This window comes from Rosa rugosa, chromosome 3, assembly GCF_958449725.1.
Source record: "Rosa rugosa chromosome 3, drRosRugo1.1, whole genome shotgun sequence".
NCBI lineage: Eukaryota > Viridiplantae > Streptophyta > Magnoliopsida > Rosales > Rosaceae > Rosa > Rosa rugosa.
The window spans coordinates 26,251,250-26,276,553 of NC_084822.1; the positions used below are offsets into that span (position 1 = coordinate 26,251,250).

General features: G+C 38.1%; 3 protein-coding genes, 1 long non-coding RNA gene and 1 pseudogene across 4 annotated transcripts; 4 read left to right on the forward strand and 1 right to left on the reverse strand.

The window, feature by feature from the left end:
* Positions 1-8,227: 8,227 nt before the first annotated feature.
* LOC133738968 (probable arabinosyltransferase ARAD1) lies at positions 8,228-11,131 on the forward strand. The gene is made up of 3 exons (XM_062166671.1): positions 8,228-8,986; positions 9,502-9,755; positions 10,267-11,131. The coding sequence occupies exons 1-3, from the start codon at positions 8,368-8,370 to the stop codon at positions 10,816-10,818; spliced, it is 1,425 nt and encodes a 474-aa protein (XP_062022655.1). The 5' UTR covers positions 8,228-8,367; the 3' UTR covers positions 10,819-11,131.
* Positions 11,132-11,989: 858 nt separating this feature from the next.
* On the forward strand, positions 11,990-13,327 carry LOC133737484 (uncharacterized). Its single transcript, XM_062165024.1, has one exon. It carries the CDS (start codon positions 11,990-11,992, stop codon positions 13,325-13,327), a length of 1,338 nt encoding a protein of 445 aa, XP_062021008.1.
* Positions 13,328-15,329: 2,002 nt separating this feature from the next.
* Positions 15,330-15,966, reverse strand: LOC133737485 (protein DMP7-like; annotated as a pseudogene).
* Positions 15,967-17,664: 1,698 nt separating this feature from the next.
* Positions 17,665-19,577, forward strand: LOC133735187 (uncharacterized). The gene is made up of 4 exons (XR_009858826.1): positions 17,665-18,130; positions 18,218-18,314; positions 18,419-18,478; positions 19,302-19,577. It is a non-coding gene; the product is annotated as an uncharacterized LOC133735187 (long non-coding RNA).
* A 132-nt stretch (positions 19,578-19,709) lies between these two features.
* On the forward strand, positions 19,710-21,037 carry LOC133735656 (uncharacterized). The gene is made up of 2 exons (XM_062163055.1): positions 19,710-20,449; positions 20,598-21,037. The coding sequence occupies exons 1-2, from the start codon at positions 20,159-20,161 to the stop codon at positions 20,862-20,864; spliced, it is 558 nt and encodes a 185-aa protein (XP_062019039.1). The 5' UTR covers positions 19,710-20,158; the 3' UTR covers positions 20,865-21,037.
* The last annotated feature ends 4,267 nt before the right edge of the window (positions 21,038-25,304 follow it).

The window sequence follows — 25,304 nt, forward strand, 5'->3', positions numbered from 1 at the left end:
AGATTTTTATTCCCCCTTATCCAATTTAAACTAAATTAACATTTTTGCCTTCAACCAAATTTAAAAACTACAATAACTACCACTCTCTCTATCCAGCACGCTGAAGCTCTCTCTCCTCTCGCCGGAACTCTCTCTCCTCTCTCTCTCTTCAGCACGCCGGACCTCTCTCTCCTCCGTCGAGATCCTGACCTCGCCGCTCCGCGACGATTGGTGTCCGATCATCCGGTTCACACACAAAGCCGCCTCGAGCTCAAATTCTCCAAGATCGCCCTGTCCCAGCAACCCGGCCCGAATCCGGATCTCTCCCGAGTCGGCTTCTTTCTGTGCACCCGGGACTCATGGATCCATGTCTTCCAGCAGCTCGAGGTGGACGAGATCGGCTGTGCGCTCCATCGTGTTCTCCAAGACTGACGCCGATCAGTACATGCTTCTCTTCACCAACTGTCTCTAGCCACCGTCTGCAACCAGAAAGAAGGGAAAGAGGACATGGGTGCCCATATCATTTTTTTTTTTAAGTAATGGGACAGAAGGAAAGAAAGAAAAAAGTTTTGAATGTCTATTGGGGGCAATAGACGTCTATTAGAGGGCAATAGACGTTTTTAAATTGATATAATCTCTTCGTTTTTTTCTTTAAACAAAGTCTTATTTGTCTAATTTTAGGAAGATTAGTTCCCATTCCGGCTATCGAAAGTTTCTATTGGGGGGAAATAGACGTCTATTGGGGAGCAATAGAGGTTTATTGCCCCTCTATTGGGGAGAATAGACGTCTATTTGGGAGCAATAAACCTTTCCGGCGATCTCTTTGGGGACCTTTGTCGAGGTTTTCATAAAAGTCCGGCAGGTGGAGACCGGTGACCGAATTCCGGCCAAGTTGGCCGGAATCCGGCGAAGTTGACGGGAATCCGGCGAAGTTGACGGGAATCCGGCAGTCGGTGACGAGGCTCCGGCGAAGTCTCTTATGGTTTTTCTCTCTTCCATTTTCTCTCTCTCTAAGTAACAAAGGGGTGAGGGTAAAACAGTCTCAAAAATAAACAAAAAAAAAAAATTAATGGGGTATTAGGGAAGACTTCCTTAGGGGGGTGTATTGTATTTGAATTTGTGTAGACTTTTTTTAAATGACAGACTTTTTGAAAAGTCCACAGACTCTTTAAAAAGTTGATAGACTGCTATTGATTTCTTAAAACCATTGATTTTAGCAACAGACTTTTTATTGATTCTTGAAAATCTATATACTTTATTATGAATGACTTCTATAGATTTTCTAGTAAATAAAAGTAAAAAACAAAAAACACAACCAATGCAGTCCAAATGCAAAGCAAGATAATAACTCGTTGCCTCTTCAATGGTCAAGTATCTTCTAGTAGAACTTGACTCAAATGAATGATTATTACTCTGTCTAGCTAGTTTGTTCTCATTTCTAATCTCTCAATCAACTTAAAGATACAATATAGATCACTTGATGTTTATGGTTAATTATTCTCATCAATTTTGTTTTCACCTATTAACATATATCATAAAAATATTTATCAATGTCTTGATCTATAATCAATCAATCGAAATTCAATTGTTCAAGCTTTCCTTTTTCTTTTCTTTTTTCTTTTTTCTTTTTCCTTTTTGCTTTTTGCTTTTTCCTTTTTAATGACCATCATATCCTGCTGCATCGGTAGCGCCACGTCAGCGAACAAATCCAGATCGACCCGAAACCCCAATTATTGTTCTCCACACCGGCGGCCATTTTTCTTTTCCATCACTGTTCTTCTTCTTCACTTCTGGTTTTGGTAAACTTAGCCATCAAAAACCATCATTTCAACCAGACCCAAAATCCAAATCACCATTTTGAGCAAGACCCAAAAACCTCAGGGTCTGAAAAAATGGTAGTTTTCAGTGAAAAGTTTCCAAATTGAGGCTTGATGTGGAGAGAGAAAGTGAGATTTAAGTGGGAGAGAGAAAAGAAGGCTGTGAAAACAAGAGATGAGTGGTTTAGAGGCGAATTTCCGAGCTGATTGGGATCTGCTTGTGTTTGGGAGATGGCTTCAGAGAAGGTGAAGAAGTGATCGATCAGCTCCTAGCCTCTTGCTTTTGCTCGATGTCCATCTTTGCACCGCCAAGCTAGGTCTTTGCTGGGTTTGGTTTCAATTTGGGGAGAGTAATAGATGGGTTGTGGAGTTTGATCGGAATGAGATTGGTGGGTTGAGGAAGGAGAAAGTAGGCAAAACGAAAAGAAAAAAAAGGAAAAAAAGAAATTAAAAAGGAACAAGAAAAAAAAGAAGAAAAATACAAAAAAGAAATTAAAAAGGAAAAAAAATTTAAAAGGAACAAGAAAAAAAGAAGAAAAGGGAAAAAAGAAATTAAAAAGGAAAAAGAAAAAAAGAAATTAAAAAGGAAAAAAAAAAGGAGAAAAAGAAATTAAAAAGGAAAAAGAAATAACAGAGGGGTATATTGGACATTTCACCAAAGGCCAACTCCTAATTTGACGCGGGAGGGACCAATCAGACGGAAATTTTGACGTTAGGGACTTTTCAGATTAATTGAAAATGTCAGGGACTGAAACTAAAAAAAAGTCATAATACATGGACTAAACATAATTTAATCCATATAAATTCAAATCTATGAGAATAATTAATAAGACAAAACGCAGTATTTCATAGCAACACTATTCAAGGTTTTAGGGGTAGACCACAATATTTGGGTCTTAGGGTTTCATAAATCATTTTTTATTGCTATTAGGGTTCCAAGTATCACAATTGAACAAAAAAAAAAATCACATTCAACAACTACAATGAACATGTTGGGTATAAAAAAATATTGATATCATGAAAAATTAGAGAAAAGATAAGAAGAAACAAGAAAGAGATAGATAACCAACCTCTTTGCACGCAGAGAGAAAACTTTGATAGATTTAAAAAAAAAAAAAAAAAAAATCTTTGATAGACTTTTTCAAATCTTTGGTCTGGTGGCTAGAAAATTATTAGAATTTGGTATGTATAGTTAATACTACAAAGTCCATGATTATCCTTGATTTTCTAATTCCATGAGTATGAATGAAATTTTGAATACCTCTGAACTTTTATTCATTTTTAAATGTCCTAATTGAATACCCCTAGATTTTTGTGGAATTCATAAAGTCTTTAAAAATCCTAATCGAATACCTCAAGACTTTCATGGACTGCTGAAAGTCTATATTGAATACACCTAAACTTTTAAATTCCATAGATTTCTTAAAAAGTTCCACTAATTCCATATACAATACACCCCCCTTAGAGTGTTTTGGGTAAGGGAGAGTTAAAAAAAACTTCATAGGGTAAGTGGGAAAAAAATCCCTAGAAATGAGGTAAATGGACAAAAACCCAACAATTATTTTTAAGGTAAAAGCTCCAAATAGTACCTGAACTATTGTGAAAGGTATTTTTTGGTACATACGATTTTTTTTTTTAGCCCAAATGGTACCTCAAATATTGCTTTGTTAACAAATATAGTATTTCAGTTAGATTTCCCATTAAAGTCGCTTACATGGCCTGTATTAAGATTTTGGGTAAAAACTCCAAATGGTACTTAAACTATTGCAAAATGTATTTTTCGGTACCTAAATTTTTTTTTTTAACCCCAAATGCAACCTCAAGTATTGAGCCATTACTATTTCTTTTTAGGATTAAATTCTACTTACTACCTTGTACTTTTAAGGATTCATCAGTTTAGTCCCTACACTTCTAATTTAATCAGAAAAGTCCTTGCACTCTCCAATTTCATCAAATCGATCCAATCTGTCACTATTCCGTCAATTTTCGTTGTTAAAATGCTGACGTGGGACCTTCTCACAAGGAAAATTCCTAAACTGCCCATCACTAGGCAGCCTGCCGACGCGTTAGTGTTGTGAATGCAGATGGGTAGTTTGGAAAATTTTCCCGAAAATTGACGGAGTGGTGACGGATTGGATCGATTTGATGAAATTAGAAAGTACAATGACTTTTCTGATTAAATTAGAAGTGCAGAGAATGAACTGATGAACTCTTGAAAGTACATGGCAGTAAGCAGAATTTAGTCATTCTTTTTATCATAATATGAAATTCATTCATGACAAGAAGTGTTACAAGTAGATTGAAACAGTACAAACCGAAGCCATTATCCACAACTTATAACACAATTCAGGTCATCAAGCCTAAATATATCTTTCATACATCTAACAAGGAGCTGCACCATCTCCGGTACCCAAAACATATTTAAAACCCTTAAACATCTAACAAGGAGTTGCACCATATTTCATACATATTGATCATCAACACTTAAAACCCAAAAACACATTTAGTGGGCCACTTTAACTTGATATTGTTTCTGGTGATACGTTTATAAGAAGGTCATAAACTAAGTAGTATCATTCACATTATGAGTAAAAAAAACAATGAATAAAACAAGCATATGGAACAAGAATTGAAATTTTATAAACATTATTATTCCATAAATGGATCAAGCCACCACACTATGTCCATTAGTTGGTATGTAGCTAAAATTATAAAAAGGAAGTTTGTTAACTTGATCACTAGATGCATTAACATCAATCTTAGTAGCCAAAAGTCATAACACATGAAAAGAGAGCAAATTGCTCAGAAAGGTGACTTGAGGGGAAAAAAAAAATTAAACCTTGTCGAGAACACCCTGACAATTCCAACACAAAATACTTATTTAGACATCATAGAAGTAGTAGGTTCTTCATTGGTATTCTCCAAGGAGTCTCTTCACCTCTTCTGGGGCTTCTAAAAACAGGGTCACATCATGCATAACAAAGTAATCACCAATATCTTGACTAGGGTAGAGTGAGAAAGTGCAGGTGCAAAGACTTCGTTATCAGAGGCAGAGTGAGCTTTAGCATGAATATCTGAATTAAGGACATCATTCTCCTGATTCAATGTATTCACAGGGAGATTCAAGTCAATATAAACTGGATTCTTAAGAGTTCTTAAGAAGCTATTATATGGAGTCTTAGCAGGATCATAAAAAGTATCTGAACCCATAGAGGAATAGCATCATCAGGTAGATACTTCAGAATAAATAGAAGAAGAGTTTTTTAAGGATCCCGTACTAATATCGTCGGAAGATTAATTAATTGAGAAGAGTAAGAAGAGTAACTTACTCCACCAATATCAACCATCTCATCTTCTTCATCGTCTTGATTTTCAACTACATTTTCTTGATTAACATCATCTTCCTCATCAGAAACAACATGAAAATTTTCATTGTCTCACGCAGGAGGTATGACAGGGGAATGGGTTCTTCAATAGGAGGGACAACAACTAAAGGAACAGCAACTTCAGCTGCATGTCTGACAACATTAGCATCTTCAGGTATAGATCTTAAAGCATCACTAAAGAACACACCCCAAGTAGATGAAGTGTTCATTGGTTTAGCATGATTAGTATCAAGGCCATATTCAGGTGCTGGTCTACCAGAGGTGGCTTGAGATAAAGAAACAGCTTCATGATTTGGAGATTTACGGTGCATGTTTCCTTGTTGAGGAGAATTTGGACCTCGAAGATATGGATAGACAAAAAGAGTATCCCCATGAATTCGACTTGGAAAATTACCAGCAGCATTGGCAAAAGTAGGCAAGTAACTTGGTTCATTATTATTTCGAGGAAACATAAGTTTCTTTGGAGACTTCTCTGGACAGAAACCTTAAGGCTGGTCTAATCTACCACAGAGAAAACAACATTCAAACAAAGTTTCATAGTTGAGATAAATGAGATGTACATTGGACGAAAATGATAAATATGCAGTTAGATGGCTTGAGGCTGAGTCTTTATTAGATCTAGCTCCACACAGGCTCTCGCAAAGAATGATTAGTTCTGATCCAAGGAACTCTAATCCATCCACAAGCAGCGACTAACAACATTAGCCATCTTAGCCACAACAACTTCCTTCCAACAATGGGGAGGTAAGAGTGGGAACTGAACCTAAACCACCAATGAAGTAAAGGAATGTTGAATAGGACAGAAGTTAAGGGTACATCTTTTGAGCTCAAAAATCGGCCCTTGCATTAACCAAGGCTTATTGTTAAGAATATAGATGAGATGTTCCTCTACAAAAACCACCTTAAATCAATCTGGACCAAACAGATAGATTTGAAATGTACCAAGAAGGCCAACCCAGCTATTAATACATCTGCTCCAGCTAGACACTTTTGAGAGAGACCCTTTCACCGGATACGTGGCCAACAAGCCAAAGGCGATTATTATCTAGCACTTCATCAGAATTAATATCATCGATCACACAAACTTTTGTGGAGAGGCCGTTAAGGGAATACTATAAGGACCTCTATTGATGGTAAATTGAGAAGGTGGTGTTGTAGGAAGGTTGGGAGCAATATGATAAACTCTATCGGGGCAATTTGTATTGCTCGATCCTTCACCGAAAGGGACCAGTAAGGAACGATCAGGCAAAGGGTGAGATGGTAGAAAGTTGACAAGAGTTTGGATTGGAATCCATCTGGAGAGAGTAAAACAAGCTCTACTTTACAGTGCATCAAGAGTTGACATAAAGGAATCGGAATGATTCCGGGTAAAAGAATTCATGCGTTTACTAACACATGAAGGAATCGGAATGGATGTAGGTCCCACCTCCTTATCAGGAATCGATTCCTGAATACTCAGGAATTCGATTACGAAGGGGGGAGATGGGTTTAGGAATCATTCCTCCGGAATCAATACCGATTCCTTTCTTCTCCCATTCCACTTGTCTCCGATTCATGATTATTTTCCATTCCAAGTAAGTAAACGTGCCATTAGTGTAAAGTAAAGCTTGTTCACCAACATGCACTACCATCATAGAAAGCCGAGAATCATTAATAAACACTCTGAACGAAGATACTAGAAAAGATAAATAGGCAACTAATTGACTTCTCAGAAGTTGTGAAGAAAGAAGGGGACGCCAAATGGCAAGATAAATGAAATGATGGGCAATGCTACAAGAAGTTAGAGTGTCAGCGTGCGACACTGGCGGAGGCGGAGGCGGAGCCACACATGGGTGAGGTAATACACTTGCCTTACCTGGATTTTTCAACTTGTTTTAGTACATATATGTATATTATATCCAAATCCAGGTTTGCCCATAAACATGTTTATTTAGTTGTCTTGATAATTGAGGAAAAGTAACTTTATTTCTTTCGGTACTAATAATTGGTATGTGATTCTTATGGAGAACACCTATGCTGACACAAAATAAACATAGAAACACGTCGTAGTTTGAGGTGAAAACAAATATTATGTTTTTTTGATAATGGAGCCAGTAGGGCGAATATATATTCATCAAAAGCCAGAATAGACCATTACATAGCCTTCCGCTGCCATTTAGACAGACAATAAGATAGTGGTAGTACCCACAATGGTACATAGAAAATAGACCAACTCATTGTACAATCAATACGTAGACATAGCGGGATCCCCCTTTGGTACTACGCCGGAGGAGCTAGAAAAATCCTGCCCTCCCAACCTACTCTTAACCAATAATAAATCTAGTTGCCTAGACCTCAACTGGTGTAGAATTAGATCCACTGAGAATTAAGTCGACAAGACCAGACATAATGCAAAAACTAGATGCACAAAGATGCCTAGACTGTCTCTGAAAACGGAACTAGCCAAGTTGATAAACACTTTTTATTGTGCTTCACAATTGTAACAGGCCAAGTTGATTAGCATTTTTTATTGTGCTTCACAATTACAATATGTTTTCAAATTGTCATTAGAGAAAATTTCCGAAATTTTCCCTACCTGCTTAGAAATCCCAACTCCACCATTTTGCGATATTACAAATTTCCAATAGAACAAAATAACGGCTAGGTTCAGAATCAAATTACTAAGGTAACACTGAAAAAGTCCACTTTACACAATGACACAGCTTTCGATCCGACCAAGATAATTGATTGCTCAGAAGACTAAAGGTTAACAACAGTAACCATGCAAATTAAAGAAGAAAGAGAAACCGAAAACTCAACAGATAGACCCAAAGTTGTAGAGAGCAGATCCAGTGGGAAACAAAAAACAAAGGCCCATTTGGGCGAGGGAAAGAAGGAAATTGTTTCCAATACACGGTGTAGAACCTTCTAGGGGAGGTGGGAGCTAGAAGGTTCTCCTCTGGCACCACGGTGTTAATCTGACTTTAATCTCACATGAATCCACCTCGTTATAATAAAAACAACAATAAAAAAGATACTCACATAATAATAACCAACTATTATTTATCGTTTTTATAAGAAATAATCAATTCCACAATCCACCGCCGCTCTTTACTCTCTTGGTTTTTCCATGGCATCATATGTTGGCTAATATGTAGAGAGCGGTGTCACCACCGTGTATCGATAAGAGAAACAAAGCAAGCACCATGGCACTGAAGACCACATCGATAACACTGTGCTCCGTTCCCGCTCTCTTCTTCGCATTCACTCTCCTCTGCGCTCTCTCTCTCTCTCTCTTCTTCCTCTACAATCCCCCACCTCCTCCTTCTCCTTATTCCTCATCCGTCTCTTCCCAACATAATTCCATCAAAGTCTACGTCGCAGACCTCCCGAGATCCCTCAACTACGGCCTCCTCCACAAGTACTGGGCTTCCGGGCCCGATTCCCGCCTCGCTAGCGACGCTGACCACGATTTCCAAAAGACCCATCTGCCCAGAAACCTTGAATTTCCGTCCTATCCTGAGAATCCATTGATTAAGCAATACAGCGCCGAGTACTGGATCTTGGGGGACCTGATGACCCCTCCGCATCAGAGAACTGGGTCGTTTGCCAGACGGGTTTTCGATGCCGCCCAAGCTGACGTCGTGTTTGTACCCTTTTTCGCTACTTTGAGCGCCGAGATGCAGCTGGCTAATGCTAAAGGAGCGTTTAAGAAGAAGGTTGGGAATGAAGACTATGAGAGGCAGAGGCAAGTGGTCGACTTGGTGAAGAACACTGAGGCTTGGAAGAGGTCAGGTGGAAGAGACCATGTGTTTGTGCTCACTGGTATGCATCTTGCTTTTATTTTTTATTTGTATTGGATTTGCGTCTGTGCATCTGGTATTTTTGGTTATGATGTGAATTGCTACAAATGATTTTCTAATAGCCTTGTTCTCGAATTTACAACTAGTATGTCAACATAATCCCTCAGAATTGGAACCCGTTTGAATGGGCTCTGTTTCACCTCCCTCTGGTACATATATAAGACTTCTATGAAACACTGTCTATCTACTACATGTGCAACCAGACACACTATGTAGTATTATATGTACAAATTTAAGGTGAATAGTTACTCTTTCCTCCAGTTCCATATTTGGTCACGCAGAGTAACATTTGCAAGCTACTGTGATGACAGATAATGCCATATATATTCATTGTCATGTATCATGTTACAGTGATGGTTTCCTAGGAGAAGAATGATAGAACTTATGTGTATGAAAAATGCATAGTATATAAATAGCAGCTTATGATTTAGTCTCTGGGTTGTCAGGTTATGTTAAAACTTGAAGCATTTTTGGCAGACCCAGTCGCAATGTGGCATGTCAGAGCAGAGCTAGCCCCGGCAGTCCTTCTAGTTGTAGATTTTGGTGGGTGGTACAGGCTTGAATCCAAGTTGTCAAATGACAATTCATCAGACGTGATTCAGCAGACACAAGTTTCAATACTCAAAGATGTAATTGTGCCATACACCCATCTACTTCCTAGATTGCAATTATCAGAAAACAAGAAGCGTCAGACTCTACTTTATTTCAAAGGAGCTAAACATAGGCACCGGGTCAGTATGAGAATTGAATTGTACTTGTAGACTGGCTGTGCATTGTGCTTTTGCATCTTTCATTTCATAACATCATTATCATTTTATTTTGACTACGTGCTACTCATCAGTTGGTAAAATGCACTTCCTTCCCCTTGATCATTAGTAAACACAGTTTAGAACATAAGACAACCTTGCTGTAGACTGTCTTCTCTGTAATACACCCTTGATTTTGAACCCCACATGCTTATTGTATTTCCGATGAAATTGTCATACATCTCATCGTAATTATCTTGCTGTCCTAAAGATTAACATGCTTTAATACACCCTTAATTTTGCACCCCACATGCTTATTGTATTTCCTATGAAATTGTCATACATCTCATCTTAAGTATCTTGGTGTCTTAAAGATTAACATGCTTTATGTAAGGTGTACCATGACTATATATGCTATCTACTTCAGGGTGTCAGAAACGTAAATTGGTCCATGGTATCACTATGCTTGTTGATTAATTGAGTCATGTGATAACAGGGAGGCTTAATTCGAGAAAAATTGTGGGATTTGTTGGTTAATGTGCCCAATGTTGTAATGGAGGAAGGCTTCCCTAATGCCACTGGGAGGGAGCAATCAATAAAAGGGATGAGAACATCAGAGTTTTGCTTGCACCCAGCTGGGGACACTCCCACTTCATGCCGGCTTTTTGATGCCATTCAAAGTCTTTGTATACCTGTTATTATCAGCGACAGCATAGAGCTTCCTTTTGAAGGAATGATTGATTATTCAGAATTTTCAGTTTTCGTTGCAGTTAGTGATGCATTGAGACCAAACTGGCTTGTGGGTCATCTTAAGAGCTTTTCAAAAGAGGAGAGGGAAAGCTTTCGTCAGAAAATGGCTCAGCTACAGCCTGTGTTTCAGTATGACAATGGTCATCCTGGAGCCATCGGGCCAGTTTCTCCCGATGGCGCAGTGAACCACATCTGGAAAAAGGTTTACCAAAAGCTGCCAATGATTAAGGAAGCAATCCTTCGTGAAAGGAGAAAACCTGCTGGTGTATCAGTTCCACGCCGTTGTCATTGTACATGACTTATACGCTATACTAATTCATTACTGTATTTCTTGTCTTGCAATAGGTTTGGTCACCTTTTCTATTTTTTTGCAAAAATGATATCTGATTACATGATAATTCACATTAGTCATTCTGCTTTGTAAACTACTTTCTCTCTCTGATGCTGCCATCCTTTTTGGTTATCATTTGGATGATTGCTCCAGCTTGATGCTACGATTTGAGAGATTTGTAGTGATGTTTCAGCGATGTAGCGATTTTATCATTTGTAGTTTTTTTCATTATCTTGAAAGTTTTTAGCAATTGAAAAATTCAGAAATTTAGTTAAAGTTATGACTTGTCTCTTCCTAAACTGTCCTTTTGAAGTCCTTGTGAAATCCTTGTTGAACCATCTTTGAAGTCACATCTGTCAGCCCAAAAGGAGGAAAATAAAGTTATACACACTAGTCCCAATACATCTGCATTTTCCAGTTCTGTGTCTCCGCTGACTGGAAAAGTATAATTTTCTCATCGTACATAACAAAGAGGCTGATGGTTTGCATGAAAGACTTACAGCTGCCATAACTCATCTGTAAGGGCAACTCCAACCATGGGATTCATTTGGGGGTGCTATTCTTTTAGCACCCCCTTGTTGCACTATTTATATAGGACTCAATTCTCATCTCCAACCATGGGGGGTGCTATTTTCACTATTCTTGACTAAAATATAATATGAGTATAGTTTTGATGAATATTATATTAAAAATATGTTAATTTAATTAAATAAGGTAAAAAAAATAATTTAACATTTTATCATAATATTTAAAAATTATGATAATTTATTTAATGAATTTAAAAAAAGTTTTAAATTTTTTTATTGTGTCGGCATATACGACAAAAGTGTCGGCACATACGACAAAAAATCTAACTATTTAGAAGATATTTTGATGTTTTGTGTCGGCATATATGCCAAACAGCCGAAATTCGATGTGATATCAGCGCCACGTGTCAATCTCTAATTGGCTGTCCAAATTACGGTCGAGTCTTTGTCCGCCACGTGTCTTATCTTATCTAATGAAATGAACTCAATCCGTCCATAAATATGGGGTCATTATCATCCTCATCTCTCACAAATTCACAAACACTTCTCATATCCAAATCACACAAATCTTTCTTTCTTTTCCGTTTTGATTTTGTCAAACCATTTCTGCAATGAATCGTTTGACGAAATGGTTGCAGAAAGATCAAGAAGAGGCCGTCACGAGAAGCCGTCGACGAAACTTGATGATGTCTGCCGCTGCCTTGCAAATCCAAATTCTGGAAGATGAGGATTCACAATGGGGTGGTTCTTCAGAAGGTCGTACCTATAAGGCCAGGGATCGAGAGCTGATGGATCTTCGACTCAAAGCTCAATACTTCACGGATCTGTGCAGGTATGAACCAAACATTTTTCGCAGGCGATATAGAATGCAACCTTGGGTCTTTGACAAGATGATGCGCGACGTGGCCAACTACGACCCATATTTTGTTCAAACAAGAGATGCTTGTGGGAGACTCAGCTTATCCACTGAACAAAAGCTGACATGCGCCATGAGAATGCTCGCGTATGGCATCACAGCTGATTTCTGCGATGATTACCTAGATATTGCGAAGTCCACTGCCATTGAGATTTTTGAGCACTTCACAAAAGCAATCTGGAATGTGTACCATGAGACGTACCTCCGCCGACCAACACCGGCAGATTTGCGACGGCTGCTTGACAAAGCTGCAGAACGGGGATTCCCGGGGATGATCGGTAGCCTTGATTGTATGCATTGGCAATGGAAAAATTGTCCCACCGGATGGGCAGGGCAGTATACTGGCTACAAGGGGAAGCCCACAATCATCTTAGAGGCGGTGGCCTCCTACGATACTTGGATTTGGCATGCCTTCTTCGGACTTCCAGGTTCCCTGAATGATATTAACGTCCTTGGATGTTCACCGTTGTTTAATGACGTATGCACCGGTGAAACCCCTGAAGTGAACTACCAGGTACATAATAGGCATTATCGTCAATGTTATTACCTAGTTGATGACATATACCCTAAGTGGGGGTCCTTTGTACATGCAATCCGAAACCCGAGGTCGCCGCAGACACAACATTTCACAAGGATGCAGGAAGCATACAGAAAAGATGTGGAGAGAGCATTTGGTATTCTCCAAGCTCGTTGGGCAATCATAAGAGGACCAGCTCGTGGGTGGAGTAAGGAGAACCTTCAATACATCATGATGACGTGCATTATATTGCACAATATGATTGTTGAAGATGAGCATGATGAAGATGCAGCGCAGCCATTTGATCCGGATGATATCCCAACCAGACCAAGGAAAGCAGAGATATATAAGAGACCAGTAATGGACACCGATGTTGATCGCAATCCGCAACAACTAAATCAATTCTTGCGTCGTTATAGGGAGGTTAGATGTCCAGTGATGAATAAAAACCTCCAAGAAGATCTAGTCGATCACCTATGGACCATGAAGTTACAAGCTGATCAGAACCACCAATGAGCATTTTTGTTTTGTTTTGTGCTTTCAATAAGTGGCCATGTTGTCATGATAAGTGGTCATGGCCTACTTTGTGTGGTTTGCTTTTACTTTCCGTTGTGTGCTTTTTATTTGCGTGGTTTGCTTTATCAAGAAAATAAAAGTTCAATGCTTTTTTACGAAGATGATATACTCAACATAATAATTTTTATTATCATAAATTAAAACACAAACCATTCAAAGCAACTAACAATATTAATTACATCCAAGATGTCTCGCCAAGTGGATCATAAGTGGTCAATCCAGTGTTGTCTCCTTCAGGGGGTGTAGGATATTGAGATTGTTCCGGGATGCTTGAAGTTTCGGCCTCCTTATCAATTATTTGTTGTTGCTTCCTCTCCCAATAACTCCTCTTTCTTGGGGTGAAAATTGATGGATCCCCCTGCATCGTGCGAGCATCCTCAGCGCGTTGCTCAATTAGTTGACCTTCCTCAAACTGTCTTTGCCTTTGTTGGTACTCGCGTTCGGTTTGTTCATAACATTTCTGCATTTGAACTCGTAGGCCATCCGCATCCTGCTTATTGCTTTTTTTCTTAGCTAGCTTCTGAGCTTTCTGTCCTTGAGGACGTGCCTTTCTTGATGAGGGAAGCTCATCCTCAGTAGTGGGTGGTTCATCGCTATCCAAGTTGACATGATTAGGACTAAAGTGGGTGTTTTCCATTGATGGCGTTTTCCCAAACTTTTCCGTATTTTTCAAGTATTGCCAACAATGCTCAAACACAAAATCGCAACCTTCCGAGTCGTAGTACGTTGATTTAACATTCATGAGCTACATTTAATATTAAGTAAATAAAATATTTAAAAAAAAACCCTTCGTATAAATCGATCAATAAACTATATAACAACATTTTACTTTTAACAAATACATGAGAAATAAAAAAATTATCATTATTGAACATATTTCAATATAATTACCTCGTCCTCCATATTTTCGCCGCTTCTTCGTTGAAAGTGTTCGACCTTGTTAAGAGCTTGGCGCCACTTCATACATGCCGGACTTATTCTCTTCCAACGAGAGTGGCAACTAGAATGTGTTCTCTCCATGCAACCGGCCGGTTTATGAGCATTGTACTCGTCCGCCACACGACTCCACAATAAATCCGACTTTTGATCTTTTCCGACGCAACCATCACCCCCAACGGTGATCCAAGCTTGGCAAAGAATAACTTCTTCATTGTGCCTCCAAGAATCCCCTCTTGGAGCCATTTTTTCCAAGACAAAAAAAAAGAAAAAAGGAAGATATATTTAAGAACAAGAAGATGGGTTTAATGAATGGAAAATTGTGAAGGAGATGGAGGATATTTGGTGTGAGGAAATAGAAAAGAATGGGTAGGTATTTATAGAATTTCTTACACTTCACTGTTCCAACGGGTAGATTTTTTTCCCTTAATTTTCTGGTAATTCTTTTATTTTTTTTGGAACAAAAAGGATATAATAACCCTTCAATTAATAAGAGCCGTAGATGAGTTTTTTTTCCCTCAAATCTGAGCCATCAGATCGAAAATAGATCCGTTCAGTAAAAAAAAAAAAAAAAAAAGGGCAACATCGGACCGTCCATATTAATCAGGTATCAATCTGGACCATACATTTCATGACCGTTGGGGGTTCCAACGGTCACCAGGGGACAGCAATTGCCGCGGGGCCCACGTCTGCAGACGAAAAACCAGACGATCTTCTCTCTCCAGCTTTGGTTCCGCGCGTGCTCTCTCTTCCCAGCTACTTTGGCGCGCATTTCCTTCAATTTCTGCCTCTGGCGCGTTGGTTCGGCAGCTGGGCTGACACAGCAAGTGGGCTGGCCCCCATGCACAGTGATCAGATCTGGTCCTGGAAAAGTCTCAAATATGAGACTAGAAATGAGTCCAAGTCCTATATTTATAGGACCAGACCCCCCAAAAACACAAGGTTGGAGATCCAAAGTCTCAAAATGGCCCAAAAATAGGTTTGGCACCCCAAGGTTGGAGTTGCCCTAATAAAAGAACATATGCCTCTTTGAACGTCTACAGTACAAAGCATCTCTCATCAGCAAGAAAGGATAACCAATTCCCCTTCTCTTGGAAGGAAACAACACAAAGAAGAAAGATGCTACAAACCCAACCACCAGAGCACCATCCTCTTAGGCATTGCTGTATAATAACAACCCACTACATCATTATGTGAACCTGCAAATGTTAGAAATGCAACCAGAGAGTGATGCAAGGAAGAGATCAGCCCATCTCAGCCTATAATCAGATGGAACGCAAGGCCTCTTCCGGCCACCATTGAAAGTCCAAATTCCCCGAAATGTGGCTACTCCATAGTATAAAGCTATCAGTGAATGTGAAAATAATGCAGGAGGCTGTTGAAAGGGCAATGAAGAAACCCATCAGCCAACGGCTGAAGTCGGTGCATGTGCCATCATTGGTAAGGATAGGAGCAAAAATGGTGAAAGAAATAATGGTGGCTGTAGGTAAGAGAACATTGAGACGTGCAGTGCCACTCAATATGACATACATACAATGGGATTCATCAGTGTCATCATCTTTAAAGCACAAGTAATGATCACCATCACCATGTTCACTGCTATCAATTAGGCCATGGTTGATAGAGTCATCCATTTCGGAAGAGGCAGTTGATGAGTTGAGGTGGTAATAGGCAAGTACTTGCTTTATAATAATGCAAAACAAAGGTGATTAAACAGACTAAACAGGATTCTTTATTGAAGTGAGGGGGCAAGCAATTCCAATATTCCACGAGCTTGTTACCTTTTCGTTCTACTTCATAATTTATATTTGGTCCTCCAAGACTTCTATATTTGATCTAAACTCTGACATGTAGAGGGTAAATATGCTACTACGTTTCATGATGATTTAAAGATGTAAAGCGAACAGTTTATCATCTAATCAAATGATAAACCACCGAAGGGTATTCTACTGTAAGGTCCTCTTCGAACTGGTATATTAACATATCGATACATCATTGCATCCCAAAACTTCTAAAACAGGAGCGATTCTCAGAAGGCGTTGCTAAAGCTACCAAGGATAAAATGACTGCATTAATACCCTTTGGAATGGGAGCTAGAATTTGTGTGGGTTTCAATTTTGCCACCATTGAAACTAAGATTTCTCTGTCAATGATTCTGCAACACATAAATTGCAGCCAATTTGTTTATGCTTTTTTTTTAAAAAAAAAATTTTAAGTTTGAAGTCTGAATAGCCAAACTATTCTTAAACAACTTTGGTCTAGTGGTTGTGCCATTCCTATGGTGTCATATCCAAGGACTAGTTGGTTTTTAAATTCGATGTTTTCTTGTTGTCAATGTAATGGGGAGACGCCTCTACACGTATACCGGCGGTTTTAGATATGGTGTTGGCTGTAAAAGTGTATCGAGACTCCTGGAATTAGGGGTCATCATGGGCCGGGTTAGGGCTGCCCTACCCTAAATTTTAGGGCTTAGGGTCGGGCCGGGCCTAGTCAAAGTCAAAAAAATTTAGGGCAGGTAGGGTAGGGCCGGGGCTTAAATATGCTAACTCTTACCCGCCCGAAAGGCCCGAGTCACTAGGGCCGGGTTGGGCAGGCCTTCCGAATAGGGCCAAATAGGGCCGAAATAGGCCTAAAAGGGCCTTAATTTGTTGGGAAAATTTCATGAATAGTACATGAATTATGGCCCATTCTAACATTTCGTGAATTAACTTTTGTTAAAATCAAAACGGTACATCACTTTCAAAATTTCGATCTAATTTTGGTACATGCCGTCAATAACACTGTTAGTGTCATGCAATTATTTATTTTTGAAGGGGTAATTTAGTATTTTCACTATTTTTTCTCTCCGTCTCTCTATGGGAACTTCTTCTTCCTCTTCCTTGTCGTTAATCTTCTCACTTCTCTGTCATCTGCTCACTTATATGGAGAAAGAAGATGATAATTATCTTCTCAAATCTCACTGAGCTGAGCTATATGATAAAAAAAAAAAATTAGTCATAGATTAATACTTTTTCTCTCATTTCACTCACCTATAACATGAACTTTTTTTTTTGGGTGGCCTGACAACGAAATGAATTTGAACTGTATGACCAAAACCCAGTAAACCATTAAAAAAAAAAATTTCAAACAATGACGTCTCCAAGAATGGATTTGGTTATTTCCAAATCCTTTCTCACCTTATCACTACAAGAATAAGTTAATCACACGACACTCATCACACGACACATGAGTTTTTGCTGTCGTCTGAGTTAGTCAGACGACAGATTTTTTAAATCGGTCGTCTCATCTCTACTCATCCAACACATGATCATTTAGTAAATTTGAGAGATTTCAGACGACACTAACAAGGACACCTGTTGTCTGAATAACGGAAAAAGAAAACAAACAATAATTAATTTATATTTATTTTTCCCCCTCTCAAAACACCCAAAACCTAGCAGTAAACCCGAGTTCCCTCCCTTAGCTAAAAATTAGGGTTGACTCTCCCTCCCAAATTGCTCTCGGCCTCCCTCCGACTGACCATCGCTCTCACCCTTAATCCCCCTCACCCTCTCAACCTCACCGACCCTCTCAAACTCACCGACCGTAGCTCTCCACCTCGCTCTCACTCGATCTCAGCGGGTTTTTCTTACTTCAAGCTCTGATACAACAAGGCCCAGTATATAATTTGTAGAAGTAAGGAGAGAAACGAAGAAGGAACAGATCGGCAAACTAATTGCAGACCCACTTAGGCAACGATTAAAGCAGAGAGAAGAAGACTCTAGGAGCAACTGGAGTTCAAGAAAGCTGTCAAAGGCGCAAATCAAGGTCCAATTTCAATGCTTTAATTATCCAATTTCTGAAATTTCCAATTGGGTTTCGCGATTTTGATTGTTATTGAAAACCTAATTGCAGTTCTGTTCATTGCTTCTGGAGACGACGATACGATTAAGTGCAATTTGGTGGGCTTAACTCTCCTCTCCATTTTGCTGCAGCTAAAGGGCACAACGAGGTCGTTTTGGGTTTTCTTTTTTTCTTTTTCTGGGTTTGCTTCCCATTTGAAATTGATGACCGTTTGATTTTTCTGATTTTGGTTATTTTCTGGCTTTGATTCAGATTATTTCATTGCTTTTGGAGAATGGAGCTGATGTAAACTCCAGAAATTACTGTGGGCAAGTATGATACTTGGTGTTGTTCTAATCTAATTATGAGTTTGTTTATTTGATTTTGAGCATTGCAGTCTCTGTTTGAGTTAATTCTGAGATGTGGGTAGTTAGAAAGATTATAACTTTGTGTGGTTTGATGCATAAATTGGCTTTGGTGGTCTGATTTGTGGCTTTGGTTAGATTAACCAAAAGTTCCTAGTTAGATTAACCTTTGTGTTATATGCAATAGAAGGGACTGTGGTGTTCTGATTTGTGGTTTTGGTGGGTTTGGCAAGAGTGAGGATCGCAGGTTTTATTTGGCCATTTTCTTCTACTTTTGTTTTTGTTAGTTGCGTTTTCAGTTGTTGTTGGTTTTGAATTGTTAGGGGTTTTTACGTTTTAGAGCTTTTGGTTGTCTTCGGATTTGGGATTTAGGTGATTGATTGGAAAAGTTTCAAGCTTTGTTCCTGATGTTTGATCAAGGAGGAGAAACTTGAGGTTAAGAGTTGGTCGTGCTTTTAGTCTCATGCTTTCTGATCTGCTGAAAATGTTTTGGGACCTAGAATTTACACTTGGTCTGTTGGGTGTAGTATGTTAAGGATGATATGTGATGTATTGGTTATAAAGTTTAATTTGGTCTTTTCTATAGCAAATTGAAACTGCAAGTTTGCTTTTAGACTGGTGTTCATATTGCAGCCAAGTAGTTTTGCCAAAAAAAAAAACCAAAAAATTAAATAAATACCTGTTGTTGTGTCTCTGATTGTGTATATTACATTTGGCATGAGATTTTAATATTCTCATATCCCACTCATGCTAGAGTTGTTTTTTAATAGTTCATCTATTGCTCTTGATAGGGAACGTTGGTCGATATATAAAGATATTAGTGTAGAAGAAGGTCAGCTGGTGTTGGTGGGCTAAATTAAGCTTGCTTTCCTTAAGGTATGTCTCCTTGTTTCTTCTTTGAACATGACCTTATAAATTGGACTCATGCCTTGTAGTTTGCTGCTTGTGGTTGTGAGTTATGTGATGTATATATGCCTTGTGGTTTGCTGGTTGTGCTTTTGAGTTATGTGATGTATATATGCCACACATTAATGCCTAGGGATGTTAATTCTATAAATGGTTTACAATTGGACAGTGGGAGAGAATATGTTTTATTCTACTAATTAATGCAAGTTCTTTATGTTTTTCTGGAATATGAAAACATACTTAGAAGGTATGTGTCTTAATTTCTTCTTTGAACATATTGGTGTTAATAGGCTTCATGCCTTGTAGTTTGCTGTTTGTGGTTGTGAGTTATGTGATGTATATATGCCCTGCAATAATGACCATTTATCCTAAGTATATGAATAGTTTACACTTGGACATTAAGAGAGTATGTTTTATTCTGCTAATGCAAGGTCTCTGTGTTTTTGCGGAATATGGAAACATGCTTATATGTTTTTAAATGTGAATTGAATTGGCTTCATCTGTTTTGTGGGTTTTTTCCTTCTTCTTTTAAACAAGCTATATTGTGTTGATACATTCTAGAATGTTTTTCCATGTTGCTTGAACTTAAGTTTGTTTGTTTTTTTTTTTGTTTTTTTTTAATTTTTTTTTTAAAGATGGATAAGTCTTGGATGCATGCTGATAGAAGATCAAAGACATATGAGCTAGGTGTTGAGGAATTTCTTAAGTTTGCTTTAGAAAATGCTAGCGATGTAAATAATATATGACAAATGTTGATGGGAAGGCTATGACAAATGACTCCCCCAAAGTTTCCACGGTTGACAAACAAGTTGGTTCTGGCCAAGGAAGTTGTTCAAATTTGCTAGAGAAGGGTGTCAAGTGTGCAGAAAACTTGATCAATAGCAATGTCAAAAAGTCTTTGGATTTAGAGCATCTTACGGATAATGTGAAAGATGTGATTCATATTAATGGACTCAACTTGGGTGCTACTGAGAAGGATGGGGAGAATGTACCAATGGTTGTAGATTTGGATATCCAAAAGGGTGAATGTCAGGTAATCCTAAACTTGTTCTACATTTAAATGATTATATTGTTTGAGGTTAATAATGTGTTTTGCTGCCATGCATGTTATTTTTTAAAATCTAATATCAATCACTGGAAATCTTATAGCGTCTCACATTGACATCTTTAATCATTTTTAGGCACAGCAAATTGGGAAAGAGTATGAATTGGCTTCAGGTTCTATTGATAATGTTGTAGCAGTTGCAACAATTATAGAAGGAAATGGGGAGTGCAATAGCCAGCTTATTCATGGTATCCCATTGGGTGAGGGAAATATTCGTGTATCGATTGTACGCTCAATAGTGGATGAAGCTTTGCTTCCATTTCCAATCAAAGATGAGATCTTGACTGTTCGTGATGCAATCGGGACATATGTAGCCTGGCCTAAAGACCTAATAATCTTGTGAGTTATGTGATGTATATATGCATCAGGGATGAATCTTGGCAATTTTTTTTAGTCAAGTAATTTTGGTTTTGGAGAATAGGTGATGACAATTTGAGACTCGATCTCAATTGGTCATGGGTTCAATAAAGACATTCATACTCAAATTCTCGGCGGACCCAATTGAATGGAGCTGGAATGCAAGATCTAAGGTGCTACAGTGTCCTCTCTCTCTCTCTCTCTCACACACACACACAAAATCCCAAATACCTCTTATGATGGTAGTGCAGGTGGTCTCTGATTGCAAAGCAACTACCAGGAAGAACATATAATGATGTGAAGAACTACTGGAATACCAAGCTGAAAAAGAAGCTTTCCAAGATAGGAATTGACCCTCTAACCCACAAACCCATCTCCCAGGTCGATGATGAACAACTTCATCTTCCCACAAAATCCAGATTAAAGAAAACACTCACCCCAGAACCAAAACAACACCAATTTCACAAGGTACCATTTGGGTACCTTTTTCTTCTTCTCTGCTTCATCTTCCCACAAAAACCCGATTCAAGAAAGCACGGAAAGGTAGAGAGAAATAAATTAAGAAACATAACCCAATTTCTAACCCTCATGAGCCAATCCCTCCAAGACCCGAACCAGTGCGTTACAAAACTGGACTAAATCCACCTTCGCCAACCCATGTAGCAGCTTTGCCTCTTATCTCCAAGGCGTCACCTGCCGTCCTTAACATCTGGCAGAACCAGACCTATTGTCTCTGGAATAGGTCCACCACAACAACCCAGAAGCCCGTCAAAGCCGCCGTCGTCCCCACCACCTCCAGTACCATCTACAACATTGTCCACCACGCCGTCGACATCCCCGCTTGCCGCAACCTTAAAAGGGCGAAGATCCAAATCAGGTAGCACAATTGGGTTTACTCTTCGATTTAGGGTCTCGAAGTGATGGTAATATTTAGGGTCTCGAAGTGATGGTAATCGATGTGGGAGATGATCCTCTAATATATATTTTTTTTATCAATCCGTGAAGAGACGAATTTACCCTTACAAATTTGACCAAAATCACATTGACTAACAGAAAAGGTAACGGCATGTACACAAATTAAGTAGAAATTTGAACTTGATGTACCGTTTTGATTTTAACAAAACTTGATTCACGAAAGGTTAGAATGGGCGATACTTCATGTACTCTTCTTGAAATTTTCTAACAAAAAGAAATATATTATTTTTATTTTTTATCTCAAAATGTGGCTCAATGGTTATATAGGTAATACAAGACTCATTGTTTTTTGTTGATCATATTTAATATATTTAATATATATATTGGAATTAACTTATAAGTTATAACATTTATAAATATTAGTTAAGATGGTTATATTCAATTAACTATCTCTCTAAATCTCCCAAAATTAATTGTTGTTTAACAAAGGAAACAAAAATTAAAGAAAATAAAGCTTAGGAAATCAATTACAAAAAAGAGATAAGTTGTATGTTATAGACTAAAGAGAAACATATTTAAAAAATAGAAAATTATTAGGGCTTAATTGGGCGGGCTTAAAGTGCCGGACCGGGCTTGGCCCTAACGGGCTCAAACGGGCCGGGCCGTAGGGTAGGGCCGAGCTTCATTTGCATGACCCTTACCCTACCCTATTTGAGAAAGGGTAGGACCGGCCCGCCCTAATGCAAGGGCCGGGCGGACTTAGGGCCGAAGGGCTAAATGATGAGGCCTACCTGGAATGGTGGGTTGTTTGCAAGTCTCTTGGTATTTGTAATCACTGATTCTATATTAGAAGTATGAATAGGTTCTCTTCTCTAGTTGGAATTGTTGGGATTTACAATGTCATCCCCAACATAGTAATCTCTTCAATTAATGAATTTTCTTCTTTTCTTTAAAAAAAAAAATAATAATAATTAAAAAAAAAAAAAAAAATCTTACACAAGAATTTTGAATCCATTTTACTTCCGGTGACTAAACACGAGGTTTTCACCTGCATGTCAAGCTTTGTGTTTTACAAAGATCACAGGAAATAAACAACTACGCTGACATATGCTACTCCTTTGTTATTCTGATGGATTGGATTGTGTATTGAACTGGAAATGGAAATTATAATCTTCTCATGTGCCTCAAAATGAACATATTGACAGGGAAACTTATCGATCAAATTCAAATAATCTAACTAAAAAGAGACAACATTCTGCTTACACAAGCAATTCATAACCAGATAAATTAGATTAATGCATCATTTTAGGGTTTAGGGTTACAAAAGCCTAAAATAAAGCAATGCATGACACACTTTACATTTATGCTATGTTAAAAACAGTACAATTCGACCAATATTCACAACTTTGGTCACTAGACAACATTCTGTAAAGTGTATCATGAGTAAATGCCGAACTATTCTTAAACAACTTTGGTCCAGTGCTATGCACAATAAACAACACGCACAATAAATAACACTAACAACACTACGGTTACAAAAGTCACTAAGAAAAAAGCCAATCATTTACATCTCTTATTCGACCAATACCCATTTTGGGTTCCCAAAGCTCATATTCATGGACATCTTTAGCAAAAACGGAAGGCACAACGAATGCTGAAACTCTAACAAAATCATATCCATATAAACAAAAAAATAACAATGAGATGTGAAACTAAGATTTTAACCTGTAAAGTCAATGGCCTCAGAGTCTTGAGTTAATTTGAAGTGATTCAAAGGACAAGAAGAGTGCTGAGTTGATTTGAACATATACAAAGGACCAGAACAAATCGCAAGCTCGACCAACAACACTACCTCCGATCCCGTGTAATCTTCCCAAAAAAAAAAAGACATTTTAGACATAAAAATGAAATAATAAACTCTAACGATTCAGGATCTCAGCAGACCAGATAACATACATTTAGTCATGTTGCAAACAAACTGTATATCATCCCACGGAAGGCTAAATAATCCCCCTTTCTCCAAAACTCTAACAACAATCATACCCCTAACATGGGATGTGGGCAAAGGAATATATATCCTATTGTGAAACTCAAAGAGTGCTTCCTTACCAAGCACTTGAGGAAGAAAAAAAAAGTTGAAACTACAAGACACACATGACAATATATAAAATAGTGATAGGAAAATGTTTTCATACCACATTACTACAAAAAATGGATTTAAGGACATTCAAAAAATGTCCTAAAAGACTTTAGATGACACGTGAAAAAAAAGATCATCTATCAAAGAGTCATTGTATGTCATTTATTATGACGTTGAAAAAATGTCCTTAAAATTGTATAAGGACACTGAAAATCCGTCATAGCTTTCACATCTATAAGGACGCAGAAAAAATTCACAACTGGATAAATTAGATTAATGCACCATTTTAGGGTTTAGGGTTACAAAAGCCTATAATAAAGCAATGCATTACACACTTTACATTTATGCTATGTTAAAAATAGTACCATTCGACCAATATCCACAACTTTGGTCACTAGACAACATTCTGTAAAGTGTGTCATGAGTAAATGCCGAACTATTCTTAAACAACTTTGGTCTAGTGCTACGCCCAATAAACAACACTACGGTTACAAAAGTCATTAAGAAAAAAGCCAATCATTTCCATCTCCTATTCAACCAATATCCATTTTGATAGTCCCAAAGCTCATATTCACCGACATCTTTAGCAGAAATGGAAGGTACAACGAATGTTGAAGACATTTTAGACATGAAAATGAAATAATAAACTGTAACGATTAAGGATCTCAGCGGACCGGATAACATACCTTTAGACATATTGCAAACAAACTGTATATCATCCTACGGAAGGTTAAATAATCCCCCCTTCTCCAAAACTCTAACAACAATCATACCCCTAACATGGGATGAGGGCAAAGGATTAATATATATCCTATTGCGAAACTCAAATAGTGCTTCCTTACCAAGCACTTGAGGTAAAAAAAGTTGAAACTACAAGACACACATGACAACAGTGACTGGAAAAAGTTTTCATACCACACTACTACAAAAAATGGATTTAAGGACATTCGAAAAACGTCCTAAAAGACTTTAGAAGACACGTGAAAAAAAAAAAAAAAGACATCTATCGAGGAGTCATTGAAAGTCATTTTTTATAACGTTGAAAAAACGTCCTTAAAAGTGTATAAGGACACCGAAAATGCGTCATCGTTTTCACATCTATAAGAAAGTAGAAAAAAATTCACAACTAGATAAATTGGATTAATGCACCATTTTAGGGTTTATGTAATGTCCCGAACCTGAATTTACCTATTTACTAGTCATTTGAACGGTAAACGACCTTTACTTTCACTTTTACTGTCGTTTCGGTACTTTTAGTGGCCCTAAAAGTCGACTTTTTGATTGGGTCAAAATTTGATGAAACTTTCTTCATGAAAATCGTAGAGGACGTTAAACCGAGCGTGTGCATATGTGGTACGTAAAAATCGGAAT

Coding starts and splice junctions, on each gene's coding strand:
- LOC133738968 (XM_062166671.1), top strand. CDS start 8,368: ATGGCACTGAAGACCACATCGATAACACTGTGCTCCGTTCCCGCTCTC. Junction 8,987..9,501: donor CCATGTGTTTGTGCTCACTG/GTATGCATCTTG, acceptor CATTTTTGGCAG/ACCCAGTCGCAATGTGGCAT. Junction 9,756..10,266: donor GAGCTAAACATAGGCACCGG/GTCAGTATGAGA, acceptor ATGTGATAACAG/GGAGGCTTAATTCGAGAAAA.
- LOC133735656 (XM_062163055.1), top strand. CDS start 20,159: ATGACAAATGTTGATGGGAAGGCTATGACAAATGACTCCCCCAAAGTT. Junction 20,450..20,597: donor TCCAAAAGGGTGAATGTCAG/GTAATCCTAAAC, acceptor AATCATTTTTAG/GCACAGCAAATTGGGAAAGA.
- LOC133737484 (XM_062165024.1), top strand. CDS start 11,990: ATGAATCGTTTGACGAAATGGTTGCAGAAAGATCAAGAAGAGGCCGTC.